This window comes from Bemisia tabaci, chromosome 5, assembly GCF_918797505.1.
Source record: "Bemisia tabaci chromosome 5, PGI_BMITA_v3".
Taxonomy (NCBI): Eukaryota; Metazoa; Arthropoda; class Insecta; order Hemiptera; family Aleyrodidae; genus Bemisia; species Bemisia tabaci.
In genome coordinates this window covers 10,513,690-10,535,637 of record NC_092797.1, presented here as the reverse complement: position 1 = coordinate 10,535,637, position 21,948 = coordinate 10,513,690, and the positions used below count along the sequence as shown (strand labels likewise).

The window sequence follows — 21,948 nt, the reverse complement described above, 5'->3', positions numbered from 1 at the left end:
TTGAGGTTTTCCCGGGGCTGGGTCGGGGATAGTTAAATGAGCTGCAAAAGACGGCGATAACGGAGGAGGAGCGGGAAAAGGAACGGATTTAGAAAGAGTGGTGTGTGTAATGACGCCGCATACGTGATGCTCTTGTAGTGGAGGTTGCACGACTTTTAAAGCGACTGGGATGCAACTTTTTCAAGTGACGCCGGGTACCGGGGTCCCGGTCCCCGAGTTGTGTAAGTCAGGAGGAATCTTTCTACCCTGTTAACACGATTACCCGATTGTCAACCCGAAGGTATATATACTTACACGCCCACTGAAACGTCCATCAGTCCTTTGCCGGCCTTAGACAATCGCCAGCCCGGTCCCAGTGCGGATGTGTTGAAAAGTTTTGTGGTTTTTCCATCAGTTCAGGACCTCGAGCATGAGGCATAAGGTTCGTAGCCGATCCTTTTGTCCGGTTGAGTTTTGTGTTCTGCTTTTTATTTAGTGTTTTTTAGGGATGAAAAACGGATTTTAAGGCGGCGCAGGGGTGGATTTTGTGTGGTGGTTCGGAAAGATGTGCAATTTTCATGAAATTTTTTTTGGTGTAAATCCTATCAGCTATGGTGAAAAATAGGAATACCTGGAAAACTGCATTTTTATTTTTTAAGATCGGAAATTTTAGGGTGTTTTTTTTTTATTCCTTTGCACTCAAGTGCTTTTACACATGAGCAAGAAATGGTTTCTTGACACAAAATGAAGTTGAATGAAGTTGAAGATTTTTACTGTTAGAAATTTTAGCATGCAAAGTGGAGTGAATGTCACTCAGGAACCTGTTTTGCTCCCCAGGAAACGAGTGCAATCCACCCCGTAAGAGTTGAGTTCATGCTTTGGAAGAGTTGCTTCCGCTGTGTACGTGCGGATCTCACTCCACAAAAATAAAAGATTCCGTTTCACACTCGTAACATTCAGGTTTCTTGAGGGCAAAATGTGATCTGGGAAAAAATTTACTCCAGTTGCTACCCCGAAAATTTTAACAGAAGCAGTTACTTAGCATCTCAGGCTGTTTAATTAGCTGTTGTGACAGTTAATTCATAATGTCTTTAGAAAATTTTGTAAACTTTTTTAACTTTCGGGATGACAATCAGTTTTTCTTTTCTTTTTCGATCTGGTGTGGTTATACGTTGGAAAAAATTCAGGAATGCCGTGTCATCTTTAAAAAGGTTCCATGCGATCACGAGAAAAGAATGTGAGCTTCCATAGGATTTGTATGCCTCTCAAGACCTATAAGGAAAATCGTATTCCCTTGGAAGTAAAAAATGCTGACTTTATTTAAACAGAAGTAAAATTTTAAAATTTCAATAATGTAATTCAACAAATGAAAGGTTTAAGGCATCTCTTCAAAATAAAATTAAATATTATGAGTCAGAATATTCGCTACTTCCTACGTCAATTTCGTTTAAGTGAACACTTCAATGTTCACCTGATCAAATAAATTCAGTTATTGACAAAACATAAGCACAACTGAATCCTGTGCTTGATATCACCTCGGATTCCCTGAGTCATATAATCTAGTGAAAAATTAAGACCAATTTTTAATTCAAGGGTATCTCTGTGCAAGCTGAAAAGACTGCATGAATAATATTTCTCACTAAATTGACAAGGAGTGATACAAAAAGTTCAGGACCACGCATCACAAAAAATTCCTTCTCATCAAAATTTTACAAAAAAACACACTGGACACATAAAACATTTTCAAATCAAACATGTGATTGAGAGGATAGCATGTTTTGTTTTAATCAATTTCAACTTCAAGGTCATTAGAAAAAAAAAGCTTCATGGCATACTTTTGCAATATTCTAAATTGTTCTTCACAGATTTTTCTAGTCGTGCATCAGAGGAAGATACTTGTTTTTATGAACCTAACGTTCAAAATTCGGGAACGAGATTAATGTTTCCAATAGCCGATTAGACTACGGTGTGTTGATTTCTTGATTTTTCCTCTCCGCGAGTGATAAGTTTTAATTGACTTATTTAATTACAAATAATAATATGACAATCCGTGAATTGCAAGTTAATTTTGAAATTTTTTCAGGTTCTCAATTAGTTTAGCTACAAATCAATATCATAATTAAATCATGAAAAAGTATTAATTACATTCAATTATGACTTGATAACTGAAAATATTTTGACTGATCCAAAAAAATATAGAAAATTAAAAGGAGCTACTATAAAAAATATGATTCGATTTTAATTCTGCCTTTTAAGGTTCAATGAACCAATTAGGTAGCTAATTTTTATATAATATTTTTAGCTCAAACTTTTTCAGAAATAAATTTACATGGAATCGCAAGTAGATGTGAGGTCAATGCAAACGCAAGTGAAGTAATACAAGTATTCATTTTACCGGGAGGAAGATTGCATGTGTTTTTAACTCACGCTTGATTACCTTATTTTTTCACAAAAAAAATAAAAAAAAATAAGAAATTGGTCTTAAATCCGAGTGAAAACTTGTGTGTTTCAAATGTGCTTCCCTCTTTTCAGTGAGGAAACATACCCTGTGTTACATTGATTTCCAGCTTATCAATTACAACATTATCATTATCATCATTTTAGTTATATTTTTTTGGTAATAATTTTTCTTACCAGCTTATTTGTATATTACGAGCTGGGTAAGATTGCAAAATGCAATCTGAGTGAGATCAGCTACGTAAGAGTTCTCCGGCTCACAATCAGTATGTAAATTTACTCCGGCAAATTCAGCTAAGCGTGTAAAACAAGCAAGATGCGAACGTCCGCCAATTACACGAGTCAAACGATTCACTTTTACTTTTATTGGAGCTTGCGCTTGCTTATTGCGGGGAGGTATGCTTCTTCGGTTCTATTAATTGGAGAAGACAAATCAAGTTGTCGAGGTAAATATTACTTCTCACTGAGAGAAAAAAAGGTAAAAACGGCCGATTCTCCTGGTCGTTAATGATCATCGGGAATGCACCAATTTTCCTAGTGGCAAGATTTTTCGGTTTTCCGCTACTCATATTGCAAAAACAAAAGTTGAGGTATTAGCCGACTTTACAAATATATGCAATCCTTGCACTACTGAGTCGCACTCATCGCACACATTTGTAAAGTCGGATAATAGCTCAGCTTTTGTTTTCCTAGAAACGTTCCTAAACTTTTTTTTTTTTACCAGACTCTGTCAGATACCTGCAAGCATCAAAAGAAATGATATGACTACCGGGCGTTAGTAAAATGACTGGGAATGACTTTCGCAAATGATACATCCATCGCAAATGAACCTCTTATCCAAAAAAAAAGTAGGAGGAAAGTTGACGGAACATAGTCTTGTTAGTTTCCGCTCAAGTTCTGTACATCGAATTGTTTAAATTTGCTTCTTATAAAACTTGCACCAACTCACATATAGCTCACGGTTAATTTTTGTCATCAAAACTGAGACTTGGAAGTGTTTTTGAATTAAACTATACGTAAAGTTTTTTTTTTTCTAACCACTCGTTTAAGTTTCTGACCCAATGGTTTGGTTTCAATGTGGATAGTGTAATAGAAACGGGACGAGTAGTATTTTGGAAAAAATTGAGTTGTGAGTTGTTCAGAATGTATCCATCCAAAAATTTTCTTGCTATTTTGTCTAACTGCTCGTTTAACTCTCTAACCCAATGGTTCAGTTTGAATACGGACCAAGCTTAACAGAATGACATTAAGTCGCATTTCAGGGAAAAATTAATTGGGAGTGGTTTTGAATTACAATGTCCGTAAATTTTCTTGCTATTTTTTCTAGCCGTTCGTTTAAGTTTCTGACCCGTTGGCTCAATTTTAATAAGGACTGGTTTTATTAAAAACGCACCAAATCGCATTTTTGGGAAAACTGAGTTGGGAGTGGTTTTCGAATTGCACTATCAGTAAATTTTCTCGCTACTTTTCTAACTGCTTGTAGAAAGGAAAGTAGTCGTAAAAAGCCTCTGACTCGGTGATTCAGTTTGTGTATATGGGCGGAGTTTGTCATAACTTTCGTCATCACGAAATCAATAGAAGCCTTTGCCGGAATATCTGAAATGACGGTAATCTGTCTTTTTTTAAGACATTAGACCTAATATCTTTTTGCGTAAAAGTAGATTATATCTCTATAAAGAGGCAAATAGATTTGCACGTATCTTACAAGACAAATATTATTGGAATTCGACTAATTTCATAAGTACGACATCATTGCTTATGGTTGAGCTCACTTCCAAAAAAGATAAATAACCCAATAGGAATTATTGTATCATTTTTTAAGCTAATAGTTATTGCAGAAACAATAAATGATAAGCAGTGATAAAATAAAGCAATAGAAGTAAGTAACGGAGAAATCTCTTATCTCAAGTCTTTGTGACAAGTCGTAATTTGAAATTTACATATCCGCTCATAAACGGACATCCTCGCGAGATTTATAATTTGCGATTAGAAATTGTAGAATTGATTTGTCGGTGCGTTTAATTCCATTTAAGCCTCTGACATGTATTTAACGAGTCGGTACACTTCCTCCTCCGAAGAACAGCTGAGCTTTGAGAGCGACTAAGGTGGTAATCTATCACCTAATCGTTGTATTTATCACGAGGTGATGAAATCCGAGACGGAGAACAACACTTCCTCGCAACGCTTTCCATCTTCTTTAGCTCTAATTCTTTGGGGGATTTTGTGCGTTCCTTCGTTATGGAGCAAGTAGCAACTTCAACTAGATTGAATACTTACAGTGTAAAATGTTCTTTTTTACATGGAATACCTCCTTTGAGAAAAAAACGAAGTATTTTTTTTTTCATTAAATTTTGTTCATTTTTTTATTTTTAATCAATTTGTTTTCAAAAAGCTACATGCAGTTTTTTTAGAAGTTTTCGAGGAATTCTTGGAGTGATTTGGAATAAAATCACAAATTTTTGACGCGATATTTTCGTTCGTTCTATTTTCTTTTTAACAGACAAAAATTACTTTTACGCGAATCAAGTTCCAGAATCGCTGCATCTTTTAAACATCATCCGAGTTGCTGAATCGTTGCAATTAGGATACTTATTTACCCTTTAATTGTGGTAAAAACCGGGCGGGGATCCTCAAAAAAAATGAAGCGTGGTCCTAGTTTTGCGACGATTTTAGCGTCGCGCAAGCCAAGGAAGGGAGCTCAGTCGAGTGTCGAGTCATCTGCACAACGCAATGTGATGCGCCTTCAATCCAGTTAGCGGCAGTGTGCCTATACTCGTGGTCAAGTAGTTATCGCAAATAACTCTCGCATTGCCATTGGTGCAATGCGAGAGGTATTCATGCAGTCTTGTAGGCGCTGATATACGTTTGATGGTGACCACACTGTTTGGCGCGATGCTTGAAGTATTCCTAAAGGCTTGCATGCGCTGACATGAGTTTGACACCGACCGCACCGTGTTCGGCGCGATTATTCGAACTCGCGTTAGGATAATCGCGGCATCGAACAACGGGGCTTAAAAAGCCCATGTTGTAATCGACGTCATAAGAGCGGTCCAACGTTGCCTCGTTCCTCCCGATAAAACATTTTTTCTGAGAAAAGTTAGGAAAGTTTTCTATGTTCGCTTTTTTAGATTGAATGGACCACTAGACAAGGAACGAATTTAAGCATTCTGATCCATGGTCTATATTTAGAATTTCACGTATCACACGATTCTCGCATCAAAATTCACTGAAATCAACCCCTGACTAAGATATAAACGTTTTTATTTTGCACTTGTCACGGAAAATTTGAATTGCCCAGTCACAAGGAACTCAATTCTGTTCGTGAGTCCAATTGCATACTACAACGGTGTCGGCAAGCTTCTCAATCGAGCATTTTTAATCTCTCACCCTGTATTGTTCAAATTGTAAATAACTTGCTGAAGCCGAGACAAAGCGTCAAGATTGATTTTGCCAGATTTTCATGTCACAGGGACAGTTATGGTAACGTTTAGTGCGCGATTTGACTCACGTAGACAATTGCGTTTTTGTGAGCGGGAGATTTTAAATCAATCGTCAAAAATATAAAATATCTTGGTAAAGCGTTAATTTCAGTAATTTTTGTCGCTTGAATCGTATTTTGCGTGAAATTTTGGTTAAGGAACAGGTTTTTGTGATTTGTCGACATCTATTCTCTGCGGATGTAGATTAACATTCCATATAATTTTGGATTATACTAATTGAGTGGTGCATCAAATTTTGCATGTGTGTTAACTATAAGGATGTTCAAATTCTAAGTAATTAATGTAAATTCGCAATCATGAATAAAAAACATGGTAATTATCATTGAAACTTTTAATATTACCTAACAGATTTTTGGATATGACAGAACGTAAAATAAATTACAACTTTATAGATTCTCATGCAAATTTGTGTAAACCTTTGAAATTTGACATTTTACTCGGGTATTATACATAAAAGTTTTCTTCAGCGTGAAGTTTGCGTCAAACCTAATGATTTTACCTAAATTGTTTTTTATAAAAATTTCAAGAAAAGTGAGGAGCGACTTTAAAATATTTGCGTTCCGTTTAGCTGTATCGAATTGCGCATGCAGTTAGAATGTCCCGTATTTACTTAGCCTTCAAAACCTCTTCAACCAGGAGCAGAAAGCATGTGACAAAACTACGGACCTTGACCGAATTTCAATTACTCACTAAGTGTCCTGAAAGTGAAGGAGGAATGTTTTTACTCGTTGATGGGGAGTGATGGGTGATGAATGTGCGTATGCCTTCTTCACATCAGAATGTAGTAAACGCGCACTGATGAGACAAAGAATGCGCCGTGTTGTCGTTTTCATTCACATTATTTTTTCTTTATCGAAACATTCAATCTTCATCTTGCACTTTGGTGCATTCCTTTTGAGGTCAACTAAATAACTTCTTTTTTGACTCGAAAATATTAAAAAATGGGATTTTCTTTTATTGTTTTAGTTTTTTTCACTAAACATTCTTTTGTTGGATACATTTAGATTTAAAAACGAGTAAAATGATCAGATTGGAACCACTTTGTTATTATCCCTTTTCCATTTTGCAATATCTCGAATTCTCGACCCTTCATTTTAGTTTAAAGTTGCAATAATTTTCATTTACCACACTTTTCTAAATGTGAGATTCTAGAGGGAGCTAAATTTATTTTATAAGTTGGCTTTGGCTGATCGAGGAATCTTTTTATCGTGTTCTTATCCAAGAGTTACGGTAGGTGATTGAACTGAAAAAATCCTCGAAATATTTTTCTTAAAATGTTTTACTCTATATGCGCATATAGCACGGAGAGACCCGCTTCATGATATCAGTTAAATTTTGTCGGGAATTTTTCACTCAATTGTTGTGTGCAAGATTTTTCGACAACTCTTGATTTTATCTCCTCCTCTGAAAAAGACCCTGCGTGTTCACAACTTGGTCCAAAAATATTGATGTATGTAGTAATGAAGGATCATCGGTAAAAAAAACACTTTTCTCTGACGTATAACAATGACTAAAGTCAATAAGTGTGTATCCAAGATTACGACGTCGCAAGCCTCCCCGAATGCTTTATTTTTAAAGAAAACTAACCAACAGTTTCTACTGGAATTTTTCGTAAATTTTCTTTACTTCTTCTGAAAAAAAAATCACCCAAAGAAAATTGTTTATGAATGTTCCAACAAAAATTTCACTTAAAGATTTTAACACATTGCTTTGAGGTAACACATCTATCCCACGTTTTCCCATCGATAGATCTATGAATATGACTATAGTAGAAAGAAACTACATTAAATGATTAAAATCAAAACATTAAAACAAATTTTGATAGGAAAATCTGGCACCAGTGTATTGAACTTCGATAACCTTGGCCTCTCTTGAGGCTGTCGGTAGTGTCGGTCACAGGGTGAATGTCAACTTGTAAATTTCATTTGTTATTTTCAGGCTCTTTGTGGCTTGATACTCGCAAGTATAGTGGCATGTAACCTGACACAAGCACAGAGGCCCGCCTCCTCTTATTTACCTCCAGGGGGAGGGGGAGGCGGTGGAGGCGGCGCACCACGACCTGGACCCTCTTACGGTCCACCTGGAGGAGGTGGCGGCGCTAAACCATCGACTTCGTTCAAACCTCCGCCGCCAGGAGGCCCGAAACCCCCCAGTTTTGGCGGAGGCGGCCCACCTGGAGGTGGGGGTGGAGGAGGTGGCGGAGGCGGCGGTGGTGAAGAGGGAGGAAAAGTAAGCTGAATTAGAATTGATTGACTAGTATCAGTCTAATTACATTTAGGCCACCAATAATGTGTGTGAATAATATTCTCTTATTTTTTATTTTACAATTCACACACAAAACAATAAGATGGAAACGAGATAAGAAAATGATTATTTGGACTGCATTTTGCAATTTGGAATTATAAATTTTGGCCCGGTTTAAAAACATCGTATGTGCCATTAGTTTCCCTATGCACATACGTGTTTTTTCAAATGAGCCAAAATTTTTAGTTCCAAATTGTAAAATGCAGTCCATTTTATCATAATTGAATTTCTTCTTTTTTTTAAAAAAAAATCTATTCGAACCGCGTTAAGCAGAAAGGAACCAAGCCATATTAGCTATTGCCAAATTTAACTGGGAAATTTAATTTTTTAACATGAAAACGGTTGTGCGGATTTTTGTGCAAATAGCAGTGAATTTTCTGCATAGTAAAACACATTCTTTAAACTTTTCAAAAGAGTCCTCAAAAACGTTTTCTTGTAAAAAATTAAATTGCCCAGTTAAATTTGGCAACAGCTGATGTGGCTTGGTTCCTTTCTACTTAACGCAATCCATTCATTCATTTAGCCACTCGCAAATTGCAGCTTCTGAGTGACCTGTCAAAAACAAATAGTATATTAGTTTAACAGGACACTCTCTCCACCCCCAGATGTCTTAGAGGTCCTGACTTTAGTTTTGGTCAATTTAAAAAAAAAAAAAAATCAATCGATCAATCAGAGGGGTTGATTCGACCTAAATAAAAAATTAACTCAAAGTAACCCAAAGTGGCCATAAGCACGCGGGAATTTCCAAATATGCACGGAAAAAAAGAGGCAGGGGTTGAATCCCAACTTGGACATTCCTAATTAATCGAAGTAGTCTAATACCCCAGTAAATTATGTTACTGACCCAAATGTTGTGTTACTACCTCAAATTGAGTTGGAGTACTACCAAAATTAATTGATCATGTCCATATCAGCAAACAAATTGGGGTGGTACACAATTATAGGGGATAGGATAGCCCCTAACTCATTTGTTTCCGTGTGAAGCGCTGATAGCGCTTATCGGGTTTTGAATTTCCACTCTACATGTAAGTTACGTCTTTTTCTCATCTAAAAAAATTATCAATCGGTGCGCCTCACTTTTGTTCACAGCCTGAGCCATACAGTTTCGAGTACGAAGTGAAAGACGCAGCAACAGGGACAGAGTTCTCCCGGAAGGAAGAATCGGATGGTACGAAGGTGATGGGCGAATACAAAGTTTTACTGCCGGACAGTCGGACGCAGATCGTCACGTACATGGCGGATGAGAACGGCTACATGGCTGACGTCAAATACGAAGGGGAGGCCATTCCCGGACCACCCGGTCCAGCCGGAGGGGGTGGCGGCGGTGGTGGAGGCGGTGGTGGTGCCCCACCCGGAGCTGGAGGATACCCTGCGGGCGGTACGTCTTCAACTATAATTTTGGTTAGCTTTTTAGCATGGAGAAAGCTAAGACGAGGAAGAGGTGTTTGCATCTTGAGTATTGATAAAAGAGCGAGAGACACAATAGCCCGAATGCAGACAACAATAAAAACGCACTAAAATACAAAAAAACAATAGGGTATACAAGGCTAAAGGAGACATACAACAACCAGGACGTTTCGGGCCAATTTATTACATGCCCATTCTCAACTGGAAGAGAAGCTAAAAAAAGTAAAAATTAAAAGGAGAAAATGAGCATGGTAGGAGTGCAAACATCATCAGTTTGCAAACATCAGTTGCAAACATCAGTTTGCACTGATCCCAACTTCGGTCAGTTGCATGCTCATTTTCTCGTTTTAATTTTTACATTTTTTAGCTTCTCTTCCAGTTGAGAATGGGCATGTAATAAATTGGCCCGAAACGTCCTGGTTGTTTTATGTCTCCTTTAGCCTTGAATACCCATTTGTTTTTTGTAATTTAGTGTGTTTTTATTGTTCTTGAGTATTGTTTACTCCGTTACGTAGGTCGGTACATATACTTAAGCAAAATCCGGAATTTGAAGTATGAAAAATAGACCATAATTTCCAATTTTTTTGCTTAAATCAAGTAACGATTTAAGTCCAAGCACTTTATATAGAATGATTTATTTCCATAAACTACAACATTTCCAAGAAAATCGACGATAAAAATCGTCCTCATTGACCTACTTCATCAAAAAAGTTGAAGATGCCCGAAATGCAACAACCTCCTTTTTTTCTCTATGGCTTATTAGGCCTTGTCTAAAAGTTTACGTGAGATTTGTCCCAAGATCGAATCACGGGAAAGAAAATTTTCGAGGGTTCACTATTTCACAATTCAAACTATCACCATGCTGGTGATAGGCTGTGGTGAGGGCTCTCATAATTCTGTGACAGGCCAGTGGGAATATAAATCAGTAAAAATCGAGTATATTAAGTCGAATTGGATTGCTGGACGACTTAAGGTTGCTAATTGGCACCTTCAAATTGAAAGTAAATATTACATTTTGAGATCATAATCCTTATAAAACTTTATCCTTTGAAAATGAAAAATAATTGAATTAAAGTTTCAGTTGAAGGTAACACAATTTTCACATAAAAAAAAAAGAATGAATGAAGTTCTGTATATTTTGCTGAAAATTGTCGAATTTTACTCATTATCGTCCACTTGATGTTGAAGGGTCAGGCATTCTGTCTTATATTTAATTTTTTAGCACATTATTTTTACCAATACATCTTTTCAGCAGTAGAGCCAAAAGAAGGGATAGTAAAATATTAGAATAAGTTAATATTCTAATATTAGCAATAGCAATAGCAATAGCAATATCTTCTACTGTAATCACGAATGACAAACGTATGAAATTTGTAGTTCAACGGCAATAAGATATGAGAAAACCGTCTAAAAGCTCCTTCTATGCTGAACGATGCCTCACTCAAAACACGTGCTTGGCTATTGGTAGCGCAAACATTTGAAGGCGTTTTCTCAGATGTTTTCTTATGGACTCAAATACATTTGAGACTTATGACATAATATCTCACTAACTCGACATCATTTTCCGTTTTTAATTTTAAAAACCCGTCTGCGTAATTTTTCTCATCCGTCTTCAAAAAAAAATAAAAGAAAAAAGAAAGAGAAACGTGTTACATTTTCGAATATTTAAAGTAGGTAAATCAACCCATAATTCTGACCATTTTTCATTATTTCTTGAATATAGAGTGTAATTCAATTCTCCATTTCTTACAATTTAAAATTAAAAAAAATGGTTACTGTTTAAGGTTTTAATTTCCCGATTATTCAAAGACTTTATTTCTCTCATTTCAGGAGGCCCAGAGGCTGGATATCCATCAGGAGGCCCAGGATTCGGTCCACAAGGAACTGGCTATCGAAGATAGGAACATCATTAGGGTAAAATTTACGTTGCAAATCATTACAATCACCATTGGCGTTGTAATATCTTTCATCTTTTGTAAATCTTGTGAATACCAAAGCTCGAGGACAATGTGGTCGAATAACAACAATATAAAACACTCCCAAAATAAGTATTTTTCTCTTCATTTTTTTCCTCAACGCATGATTTTAGAATAATCATACAGGTAATTAATTTTTAAAATTCCACGCTTCATACACATACACCTGAAAATTAAGACTGAACCCGCACAAGGAAAAGGCAAACAACAAAATAGACCCTTTTTGGGTCAACTTGCTGCCGTGTTTTTCATAATGGCTGCCAATAATTATGCTTTTTCACTTACTTATAATATTTTCGATTATTATTCCTTTAGTTTAAAATATATGACCATGATAAAGACTAAGGGAATATTAATCTTATGAATATGAATAAATTTCATTTATGGTACATGAAAGCAAGCACACGTTATAAAGGTTTTAATTGTAGACTTCTCACTTTGCAAAAAAGAAAAAAACCCTGATGAATTCACACTAAAAATTGAATTTTTACCGTAGTTAACAATTACCTTTAACGGTGAGATCACTTTGCAATTCATATCATTCGCTACGATTCACTGCTAGAGATGTTTTCAAGAGGTATAGAGGGGGATAGAGGGAAGAAAATTAAAATAATTGAAGTTGAGATTAAATGAATGTTAATGGAATGTTGAATGGATAAATGGAAGTATGCCTAGGGTGAATGGATATTTCCTCTAGAAGTTAACAAAAAGTGCTGTAAAAGAACCTGCAAAATTATATTTTGGAGTGAAAATTTCGCTGATTAATTAAAATAGATGATTTATGCAAAAAGTTAACAGTCGCTCCTCCTCCAAGCTCATTTGCCCATCCTCAACGGAAACTGCCACCGAAGATTTCTAGTGAAAGAAACCGAATTTAAAAAGCAAAATCTTAATAATAGGCTCGGTGTCTCAACACGATCATATCGTGACGTTTCTTCATAATTCAGCTTTGCACAATCGCTCGCCAAGTTGTCTCAACAGAAAATACACACCCTGCCCTCTCTTGTTTTATATGCTAAAATCTTGCGTATCATTATAGTTCTGAGCTCGACTGGTCCGCGTGACAGTGTCTCACCTCGAAACTCAAAAATTAGGCCCATCATCGGTGCATCAGTTTTACAAGAGGTCAAAGTTGCAACACTCATCGCAGTTGTCGAGAGCATTGTTCAGCCTACTTTTGGGATATAATTGGCTCAATTTTGCCCCACGATCTCTTGATACTCTTGAAAACTTGAAAATTATTACTGATTTGAACTGATGATACGCGCAGGGCGGTCTGATTCTACAAAGAGAGGGGCACGTTCTTCATTGACATTAAATGGATTCACTTTTGGAATCTACCGATGAGATTGCGAAATGAACTGCTCTTAATTTTTGACCTAATTTTAAGTCAAGTTTAAGTCAAGAAGCCTCTTGAGCCTCTTGTTTCCATTTTATTTAAAGAACCGCAAAGCAAACTTTAAAATGCCTCTAACGACGCCAAAACAATAAAACGCGATAAAACAACTCAGAAATCGAGAAACCCGCAGTTCAAAAAGCGCAACCATGCAGCAAATTTAAATTGCCCCAGTTTCGCGCCAAACAGAATGATGTCAACCGACACCAATCAAAAGCGAGCATGGGTATGTACGACTTTCTTCAAATATCTCTCAACTTCTCGTATATGAAAGCAATAGGAGAGTTGAAACTATATCTTTTGAGTCAAAGAATCGAATCTCATTCATGTTATCTGTAGTTAACAAGCCACCATTCCGCATTGAAATGCGCTTTTTTTAACAAACATCAGTGAACAATGAGAGGAATAGCGATTTGACTACAGTTGTACATCAATTTTATCATTTTCTCGCCATTTTGGTGCGTTTTAAATTCCTTTGAGTCTTTTGATTTCTGGAAAAGCGGGTTTGTCCAGCATTTTGGCACCAATAATTTGCAATAAATGACAACGTAATCTTTTTACCTGATACTCTCAGAATATTAAATTCATCTAAAAAGTTTATTGACCCATTTCACGGGAGAAAATCTCCCGCAATATTTGCACGATATGGCAAGAGCGGTTGTGACGTGTAAAGAGAGCACGGCGCTAGAATGAAGAAGACTGCTGGGCTGAGATCTGTAGTGCTTAAGAAAAACAACATATCCACATGGGATCTCTACGGGAGTTGCGGGTTTTAACCTTGCGGAGAAGAGATGACTCTCGATTCCTCGGCGTCTCGCAAGGGGTCATGCACGCATTCTACTCTTACATATCGTGCAGTCCACTCCTACACCACCATTAGTCATTCACCCATTCACGCGCTCATTCACTTTGTTTCTTCTCGCCATTCCGTTTCGTCATTGTTCCTCATCGGAAGGGGGGCCGAGATCTGCTTCGCTAGGCAGTAAACTCGTAAGTCCAATAAAAATCTTACCCAGATATGCGGTTTTTGCCGAGTGCTGCGGAGTTCGTGCTTTCGTCGGACCTGAGGAACGAACGAAAGCACACCAAAATGGGAATTCGGCAATGATGGACCACTGGACATGGAATGACATTACGAATCACATCATGGATTGCATTTTGCAAAAAGGAACCAAGAGCAGTCCAATGTTGCTGGGATTGTGCAACAAACACGCTTTGCAATGAAATTACTAAAATAACGAGACAAATCAGATTTACAAAGGTGATTTTCGTCTTGAATTTATAGTTTATTGAGAGTAAAGATAAAACTTGTATCGATGATCGGTTTATATTTGCAGGATGAAGAAAGTTGCACAATCTTAGCGACACTGGAATGTTCGTAGTTTACGTTCTCCCGAATCGAATTTTTAAGGAGAACACAATGGACGCATTACAACTTTCCAAATGCAACTCATAAGTTAGGGAATTTCGGTTTTCCTGCGTTGACTCTCACTTCTTGCTTATAGAAAAACCGGAGTTTACTCAAGTCTAATCGAGTCCTAATTTAGGTATATCGTGCGATGGAAAAATTGTCCTATGCATACAATTTTTTCGACAAAATTTTAGGTATCTTGTATCGAAAGAAGGAGGAAATCAGTGGTGTGACGTACTTTGCGATACATCGATTGATCTGTCATTTAAACCCATGGGAAAGGATCGATAACCAGGGTGTTTGCAACGAACACCTTAATAATTGATTCTTTACCACACCTTCAAATGGTGAAATATCGCGGATAATCGATTATTCACACCTCACACTGTAAAACCAAGCTCTAATTATTCGTCTAAGGTAAGGGGTGATTTTAATGACTCAAGGAATGACTCAACTAAGGTTGATGGCAGTATTTTGGCCTGGGCAGGGCAAATTTTGATTCGCATTATCAATATAAGACTCGTGCTAGGTTTTGAAGTTGTATTGGATAATGAAGAAAGATAGCACTGGATCGCCAAAATTACCAAAACGCAATGCTTGAATAAGGGATTGTTGATTGTGAATTGAGGGACAAAAGTGACCAATGTTTTTTAACATGATCGATAGAACTATTTCTTCCTCTTCCTGTTTTGACAGTATTGAATTGTCATATATTCAATTTCAATAATAAATGTGTTTGTGAAAAGAGTAGCGGTTGACCAAGAAAATTAAACTCGAAAATATTTAAATCTGATAGATCACTCTGAGAAAAATATTTCGTAAAATTATATATGATAATATGAATAAGATTTATAGTTTTGTGATGTCAACGTAGCACACAGAAAAATTCATGATCAGGGGTTCGGGATAAAATGAAATCCAACTTTGGTTGGTATCCTTGACACTGGCGAAGTGAGTTCACGACAAAGGTTACTGAGATTAATTGGCATCACTACAGGAACCAGTTAAAATATTATCGATTTAAAATTTAGTGAAGTAAAAGAACAATAACAGAAACCTATTAACTCGCATATTTGACCCGCAGCAACAACAAGAAGTCAATTTTTTCGGACACCTACGTATCCATGGTTAATCCTGACCTCCAAAATTTATCTCAAATCCCTTCTGAAGTAAACAGTGGTATGAAATATTTTGCATCGCAAGGAAATCATGATCTATTGGAAGACACGAAGACATGGCCTGTCACCACCTCAATTAATAAGAATATGCCATAAACCCCTCTCAAACAAATGGTATGTTGAGTGACGTTCATGGTCGTTTCATCCGGAAAATAAGAAAAATTGAAGAACCGAAAATTCATTCCTGAGAGCTATCTTGAGCCAATGTCGGGTGTCAGGATATTTGTAATTTATTTCAATTTTTTTCCGTCTCCTGGCGTACCGAACATGTTGGATATCTACGGCAAAACTCCCAAACCACATATACCAGTTGCGATGTTACCTACATACTTAATGTCATACTTTTATTTTTTAAATGGATAACTAGTCATTAGCGTCAGTTTCCCTTTAAAAAAAAAATGAAATAAAAAAGAGCGGAGATTTTTAAACATTGCAAAGATATGTGGTTCGGGAGTTTCAACAAAACTGCGTTAACCTAGTTTTATTTGCAAACCTAGCAAAGCAAAAATTGGCATCGTATTCTCACTCTAGTTAGATTGTTTTGTGGTTACGTGCTCCATAATTGATCCAAACTGATTTTGGCGAGACTAGGGCGGCACTTGCTGTCATTTTAAAATGTTACACCACTTTGCGGTACGCGATGATTTGTTGAGTAGCGTAGTGACACCCACGTTGTCTTTTACCCGTGTGTAACCTCCGTCATAGACATGAATCAACTAATTGTGTAAGATATATTGATTTATTTTCATTATTATCACTGGAAAAGACTCACCGAAAAAAAAATTGTTCATGTAAATTAATTTTTAGGTGTTCAATGTTGACGGAACTATTTGTAACACAACTGTTGAACACAACTGTTTGAACAGAACTTGCTGCAAATGTAAGTGAAAGTTATTGGTAGTTCCCAGTTAAGTTGTGCGAGCCGAAAATTTAGTTTGACAGACCAAATACGTGGAAAGCAGGCCAAAAAACAAAATAAAACTGGAAAATTATTGTAGGATTGACGAAATAGGTAGATAAAAATGAATATTATTGTTATCCTCATTTGCCGCTCATTCTATGGTCAGTTTCTGTCCCAATCTTTCTCAAGATGTTTTTCATTTTTATAATTGTTGAATGAATTCCCCCAACGCTTGGTCATTTTTCAATATTTGTTTGGTAATTATCCTCTTTTCCTCGATGTAATGTCATTGTGTAAATCATACTAAATAAGACCGATACATTACGATGGAAAATTCATATCCGGACGTTACGCTTGAGAGGCATCGATTTTCAATAGGCTTGTATTACTTTATTTTCATTGATAGGAGTGGTGATATATTATATGGAATTTGATTTGGTAAAATCGATACTGTTTTAAAAAAAAATATTTTCACGACGTTGTGTCTACAGCCGATAGAATTCAATGGAAACTGTACCCAAAGTTGTAGTTCTACCACCGCACGGCAACATAGAGTGAAGGATTCGTGAAAATGTCCGCAAGTAAAACGGGTTTCCGATACTAATCTCCGTGGTGGAAAGAACGATCTCTAGCTGTCGGCGGGCTGCAACACTATTTGCATAGATACGCATCGATGGCCCAGCGATGACCGCAGGTTGTGATCGAATTCCTGCTTTATTAAAGGTGTCTTGCCGAGTGAACTTTATTTCGCCCTTTCTATGGACCGTGGCAACTCTACAGTCAGTGCATCAGGGCTGTGAAAAGTTGAGCAATCGGTTGACAGTTGAACATTCAGCCCTACTCAGGCTTTTACCCCCTGGCAAATGTCGATGGATGCAGTCGGGAATATTGATTAAAAAATTAAATAAATAAAATCCCAGACCAATAAAAGGGGAAAACTACGCGAGAAGCGCACAGTTACTTTTATGATGTACCTAATTTTAAGCGGGCCGATTTTTCGCCCTTAGTTTTTCTTTTTCTGCACCAGAAACTTTGGCGCAGCGTGAATTTTAAAAGCACCACAACAAACATACATACATATACACATCAAACATACATGCAACAAAAGATCTTGTAGAGCCACACTTCCAAAATTCACCAGACCAATGATTCTAAAGTAAATTGAGTTCTATCTTCCTCATACTGCCGTGCTTAAGAAGAACGCCGTATAAACATTCGAGAGTTGCAAAATTGCTCTTTATAGAACATGTATTTGTGACAACATTCATGCATAATTTCCTTGAAATTTTCAGATATTTTAGATTGAATTGCGTACGAAACGGTCTGAAAATTTAGGGGAAAAATATTCGCAATTTCCCCAGTAAATTCGGTTTTTATCCAAGGAAACTTGGCAACGTCTGAAGGCCCATACGGCGTTCTCTCTTTGCACGGCAGCATACACGACCGCGGAAAATGACCTCGTAATTCTGTAAAGATTGAGTACAACCATACATTTAACCAATTTTTACTTTTTTCATCTAAATATAATTTTTTTAAAAGGGGGAAAAAAATGGGTGGCGAGAACGAAGCTGTCTCTCCAGAATCAGCCCTGGAGGTATTTGGATTCTCCATTCTGGATAAAAACTGGATGAGGAACAATGTCAAACATTTTTCCTCGAGAATCAACTTATGTCTCCTTCATCAGTGGTGCCATCACGTTGAAGAGAGACGAAAACTTGCGATGGGCTAGTTTATCCGACATTGCCAGTGATTCAGCCTGTCAGATAAACCACCAAAAACGTTTCCATGGTTTATTAACGAACCTCACCGACAAGCGTAACTTCAGACTGACGTCAACGCCAAGGTCACTGCCATCATCACTTAGCTCCGATGATGCGCTGCGATTGTAGGGCTTAAAATAAAGTAAAGCTGCTCATCCTAAATTAGCCCTGTCATAGTCAGAGCCGGTTCTTTTGTCGAATGCATCAAAAATAAATAATTCGGAAGGCTATTAACCTCTTCAAAATGCGCGTTGCAGCTGTTAAACCGGACAGTCGTTGAATTTTCAAATGCATTCGAGCTAAGAATGCCTTATTTACGACGTGATGTGCCACTGTCGGCAATTTCCTAAAAGTTTCTTGAGATTTCGAGGGGAGCGACCGCGCATTGATACCAAAAAAGGAAGAGACAACCATAAACCTAAAACAATGCTGCATTGCTAAGGAGGAACGCCGTACGGACATTTAGACGTTGTCAGATTTCCTTTGGTAAAATTAAAAATCTATGGAAAATTTGTGAACATTTTTCTCTCAATTTTTCAGAGAATTTTATTTACAATTGAATCGGAAGAGTCTGAAAATTTCAAGTTGAAATATTCATGACTTCTATCAAAATTAATATTTTTTGGGAGAACTTTGGCAACGTCAAAATGACCATGCGACGTTTTTCCTTAACATACATGGCCCACCTGACACATCAGGCCAGTTTTTTTCGGCGATCAGGCCGCTCCATCGTGCACACTATTATATAGTCATCTCGAGGGCAAAGATCTAAAAACGCCTTCATTTTTGCGGTACGCAACAAGGACATCCGCGGAACACGAATAGTTGTATTCAGGAGTTCCAACAATATGACGTGATGTTGCGCCTGTCGAACAAGAAATTGATTCCACGTGGCAACGTGTAGTGGTTCCATGCTGATTCTTGAATAACTTAAAAAAGAAAAATAAGTTGCGTGAACGGTTTTGAAGTTTTACCGTCTGAAACGCCATTCTCGCAGAAAGATGAACTTCGGGTAAAGTTAAGGTTGGTTACTTATACAAAAATTTCATTCATATACAAAATTTGTCAGTTGCGCTAGTCATTAAAGCGTGTTAAGATATTTTTTTCTTCTTTTTTATTTATTCAGCAACTGTATAATTTTACAAAACTCCACATTGTCTTACAAAATATAAACACTAAATAACGGCAGAAATTACTTTAGGATTCAAGAATTCACTGAAAAACGCTATCCCCATCAATTAAGATGGAGCCGGAAGCGCCTGACGGCATAGCATCGGCTGTGTGTTAAGAGATTGCACCGTGTTAAAAAAACAATTGCTGATTCCAACAACTCAATTTGCTACAAACAGTGAGTGCAATGTCTGCACTCGGATGTTCGTACTAAAAACAAGTGCTTACGTGATAACGACGGCCGTCAGGTCTACAATTAGTTTACATGTGTTTAAGTAGCATTTTTTGCAGTGAAAATCTGCGTTGAAACAGCTCGCAACTCACTGTGTTTTAGCATGATTGTTGAATCAGCAATTTATTTTGCCGTGTTTGAACCTGTTTTTTAAACATACAATCGATTTATCCAAAACTAATTTGCGTACAAATAAACTCCCTAAAAATATTAAGTTTGAAAAAAAAAGAAAAAAAAAAGAAAAAAAAAACTTGCAATTGATGTCATCGAATGTGGTAATCAGTACCAACAATTCTCCCCTTCCTAATTTCCCTGGTAAAAATTGGCAGTAGAATCCGTGTTCCAAAATACCATAGACCTACAGCCGGCTGCAAGATTTCTTATAGCCTTTTATATCCGATGGCGATTAAGCAGCAGCATGGCGATAAAGTGTATGCTAAACGTTACTAATTACAGATGCTAGGACTTAGTGAGTTTTTGGATTATTGCTCTCTTTTAGTGCTGTAGTATCTTGACTTATTTTGTGAGGAAAGCTCCGCACTATTAAAGGATGCCTGTCATTCTCAATATGTTGGAGCGCCTTCAATTTCGTATGATACTGTGCAACACCTATGTGGTGAAAAAGTTGCTTGACGCGCCGCGGCTCGATGGGCGGCCGGCCAGCGCCTACAAATCTAACAGGGATACTTCACGCATTGCGCAATACGTGAAGTATCCCTGTTAGGTTTGTAGGCGCCAGTGCGCCGCCGCTCCGCTTTGTGTTCGGCTCTAATATTTAATCTCGAGGAGTCAGCGTTTTTTAACTCATGACTTTGAAATGTTTGCGCACTCTGTATGGATTATTCTCATTTTAATTGATGAAAAAAAATATGTAGTACAGGAAAATATAATGTGTGTTTTGTAAAAATTAAGGTGATTCCGTACAAACTTAAGGATTTACAAAGCACACAAATTTTTACACAATTTCTTACAGCCTTTTATAGCCGATGGCGAAAAAGCAACAGCCAGGCGATAAAGTGTAAAGCCCGGCGATAGGAACTATAGCCCGGCTGTATAATTTTTTATCGCTTCGTGTAGCCCGGCCGTATGATTTTTTCCACTTACTACAGCCAGCTATATGATTTTCTATCGCTTTCTTCGGTCGGCTATAAGAACCCCATATGGTATTTTGAAACGCAGCTCCTATCGCCAATTTTTACCAGGGTTATTGATTTGACTCGCACAATGCATACAGGTTCATCCATTTTTATTACTGTTTGTACAACCTATGGAAAAACTGCGATGCGTACTCAATGGCGAATAGTATTATAAATTATGGTTTTTGAAGGAAAATATATTTTCCTCATTTACAAACCAAGTAAGTATCTACTGATAATTAATTAGTTGGACGTATTGATTTATTACTTTTCCTGTGGGTAGATTTAAATCATCAAAATAAGATCTCGGAATAAATTCAACTGACCATTTAAATTTGATTAAGTTCTGATAAAATGAAAGCTCGAGCAAACTCAAGGGCATCAATTTCAAGGCACGGAATGGACCAAGATTTAAAGTGATATTTCACAAGTTTGACCCTAGCTTAAAAACAACAATCTCCCACGAAATTGCTGGTTTTAGGGGACTCCACTAAACATTAAAAGCGGTCGGATTAAATGCTGCACAGTCTAGCTCGCGGCTCAATCCTTCAGTCCCGCCTTTTGTCATCGTTTTGCTCATCTCATGTAAGTGAATAAATGTAAACAGCGGACTAGCCTTGACAACGCAGATTTTAGGTTTACGGTCCTGCGGCCGCGGGGAATCAATTTACAAAGTGTCGAAAATGCGAAAACGAGGAAGGTAGTAATTAAACAAGGCGCATCCTTGCCAACTTGCAGTAATGGTGTATCTCGATTACACTCTACTTCAGACTAGAATTTGGGAGCTCGTGCGGACTGTTTGGCAAAGGTTCATCTCCAAAGAATTTACAATAAAATAGTCGCACAATGGAACAACGCCAACCGCACTAAACAGCCAAATGTGAATTAAAAGAGTTGATTTCTTTTTTTCTCAAAAACAATACGTGATGATCATTCAAGCTCAATTATGGGCTGGAATTGCATTCTATAATGATCTTATTTACAGCTACATAAATTGTGTTCGAAAAACTCCCCTTCTTACCAATAGTTGACTCATCCTTTTTATGTGTTGATTCAATTTTTTGGTGCCTTTAAATAAGTTTCAAGACTTTAAAATGGCCTTATTTCTGCTTTCGCTATTCTGGTTACACATCGTGGGCGG

At 37.2% G+C, this 21,948-nt stretch overlaps 1 protein-coding gene across 1 annotated transcript; it reads left to right on the top strand.

Annotated features, from left to right (window-relative positions):
• Positions 1–216: 216 nt before the first annotated feature.
• LOC109034501 (uncharacterized) lies at positions 217–11,695 on the top strand. The gene is made up of 4 exons (XM_019047701.2): positions 217–421; positions 7,875–8,165; positions 9,330–9,618; positions 11,478–11,695. Exons 1-4 carry the CDS (start codon positions 410–412, stop codon positions 11,546–11,548), a joined length of 663 nt encoding a protein of 220 aa, XP_018903246.1. The 5' UTR covers positions 217–409; the 3' UTR covers positions 11,549–11,695.
• Positions 11,696–21,948: the final 10,253 nt, after the last annotated feature.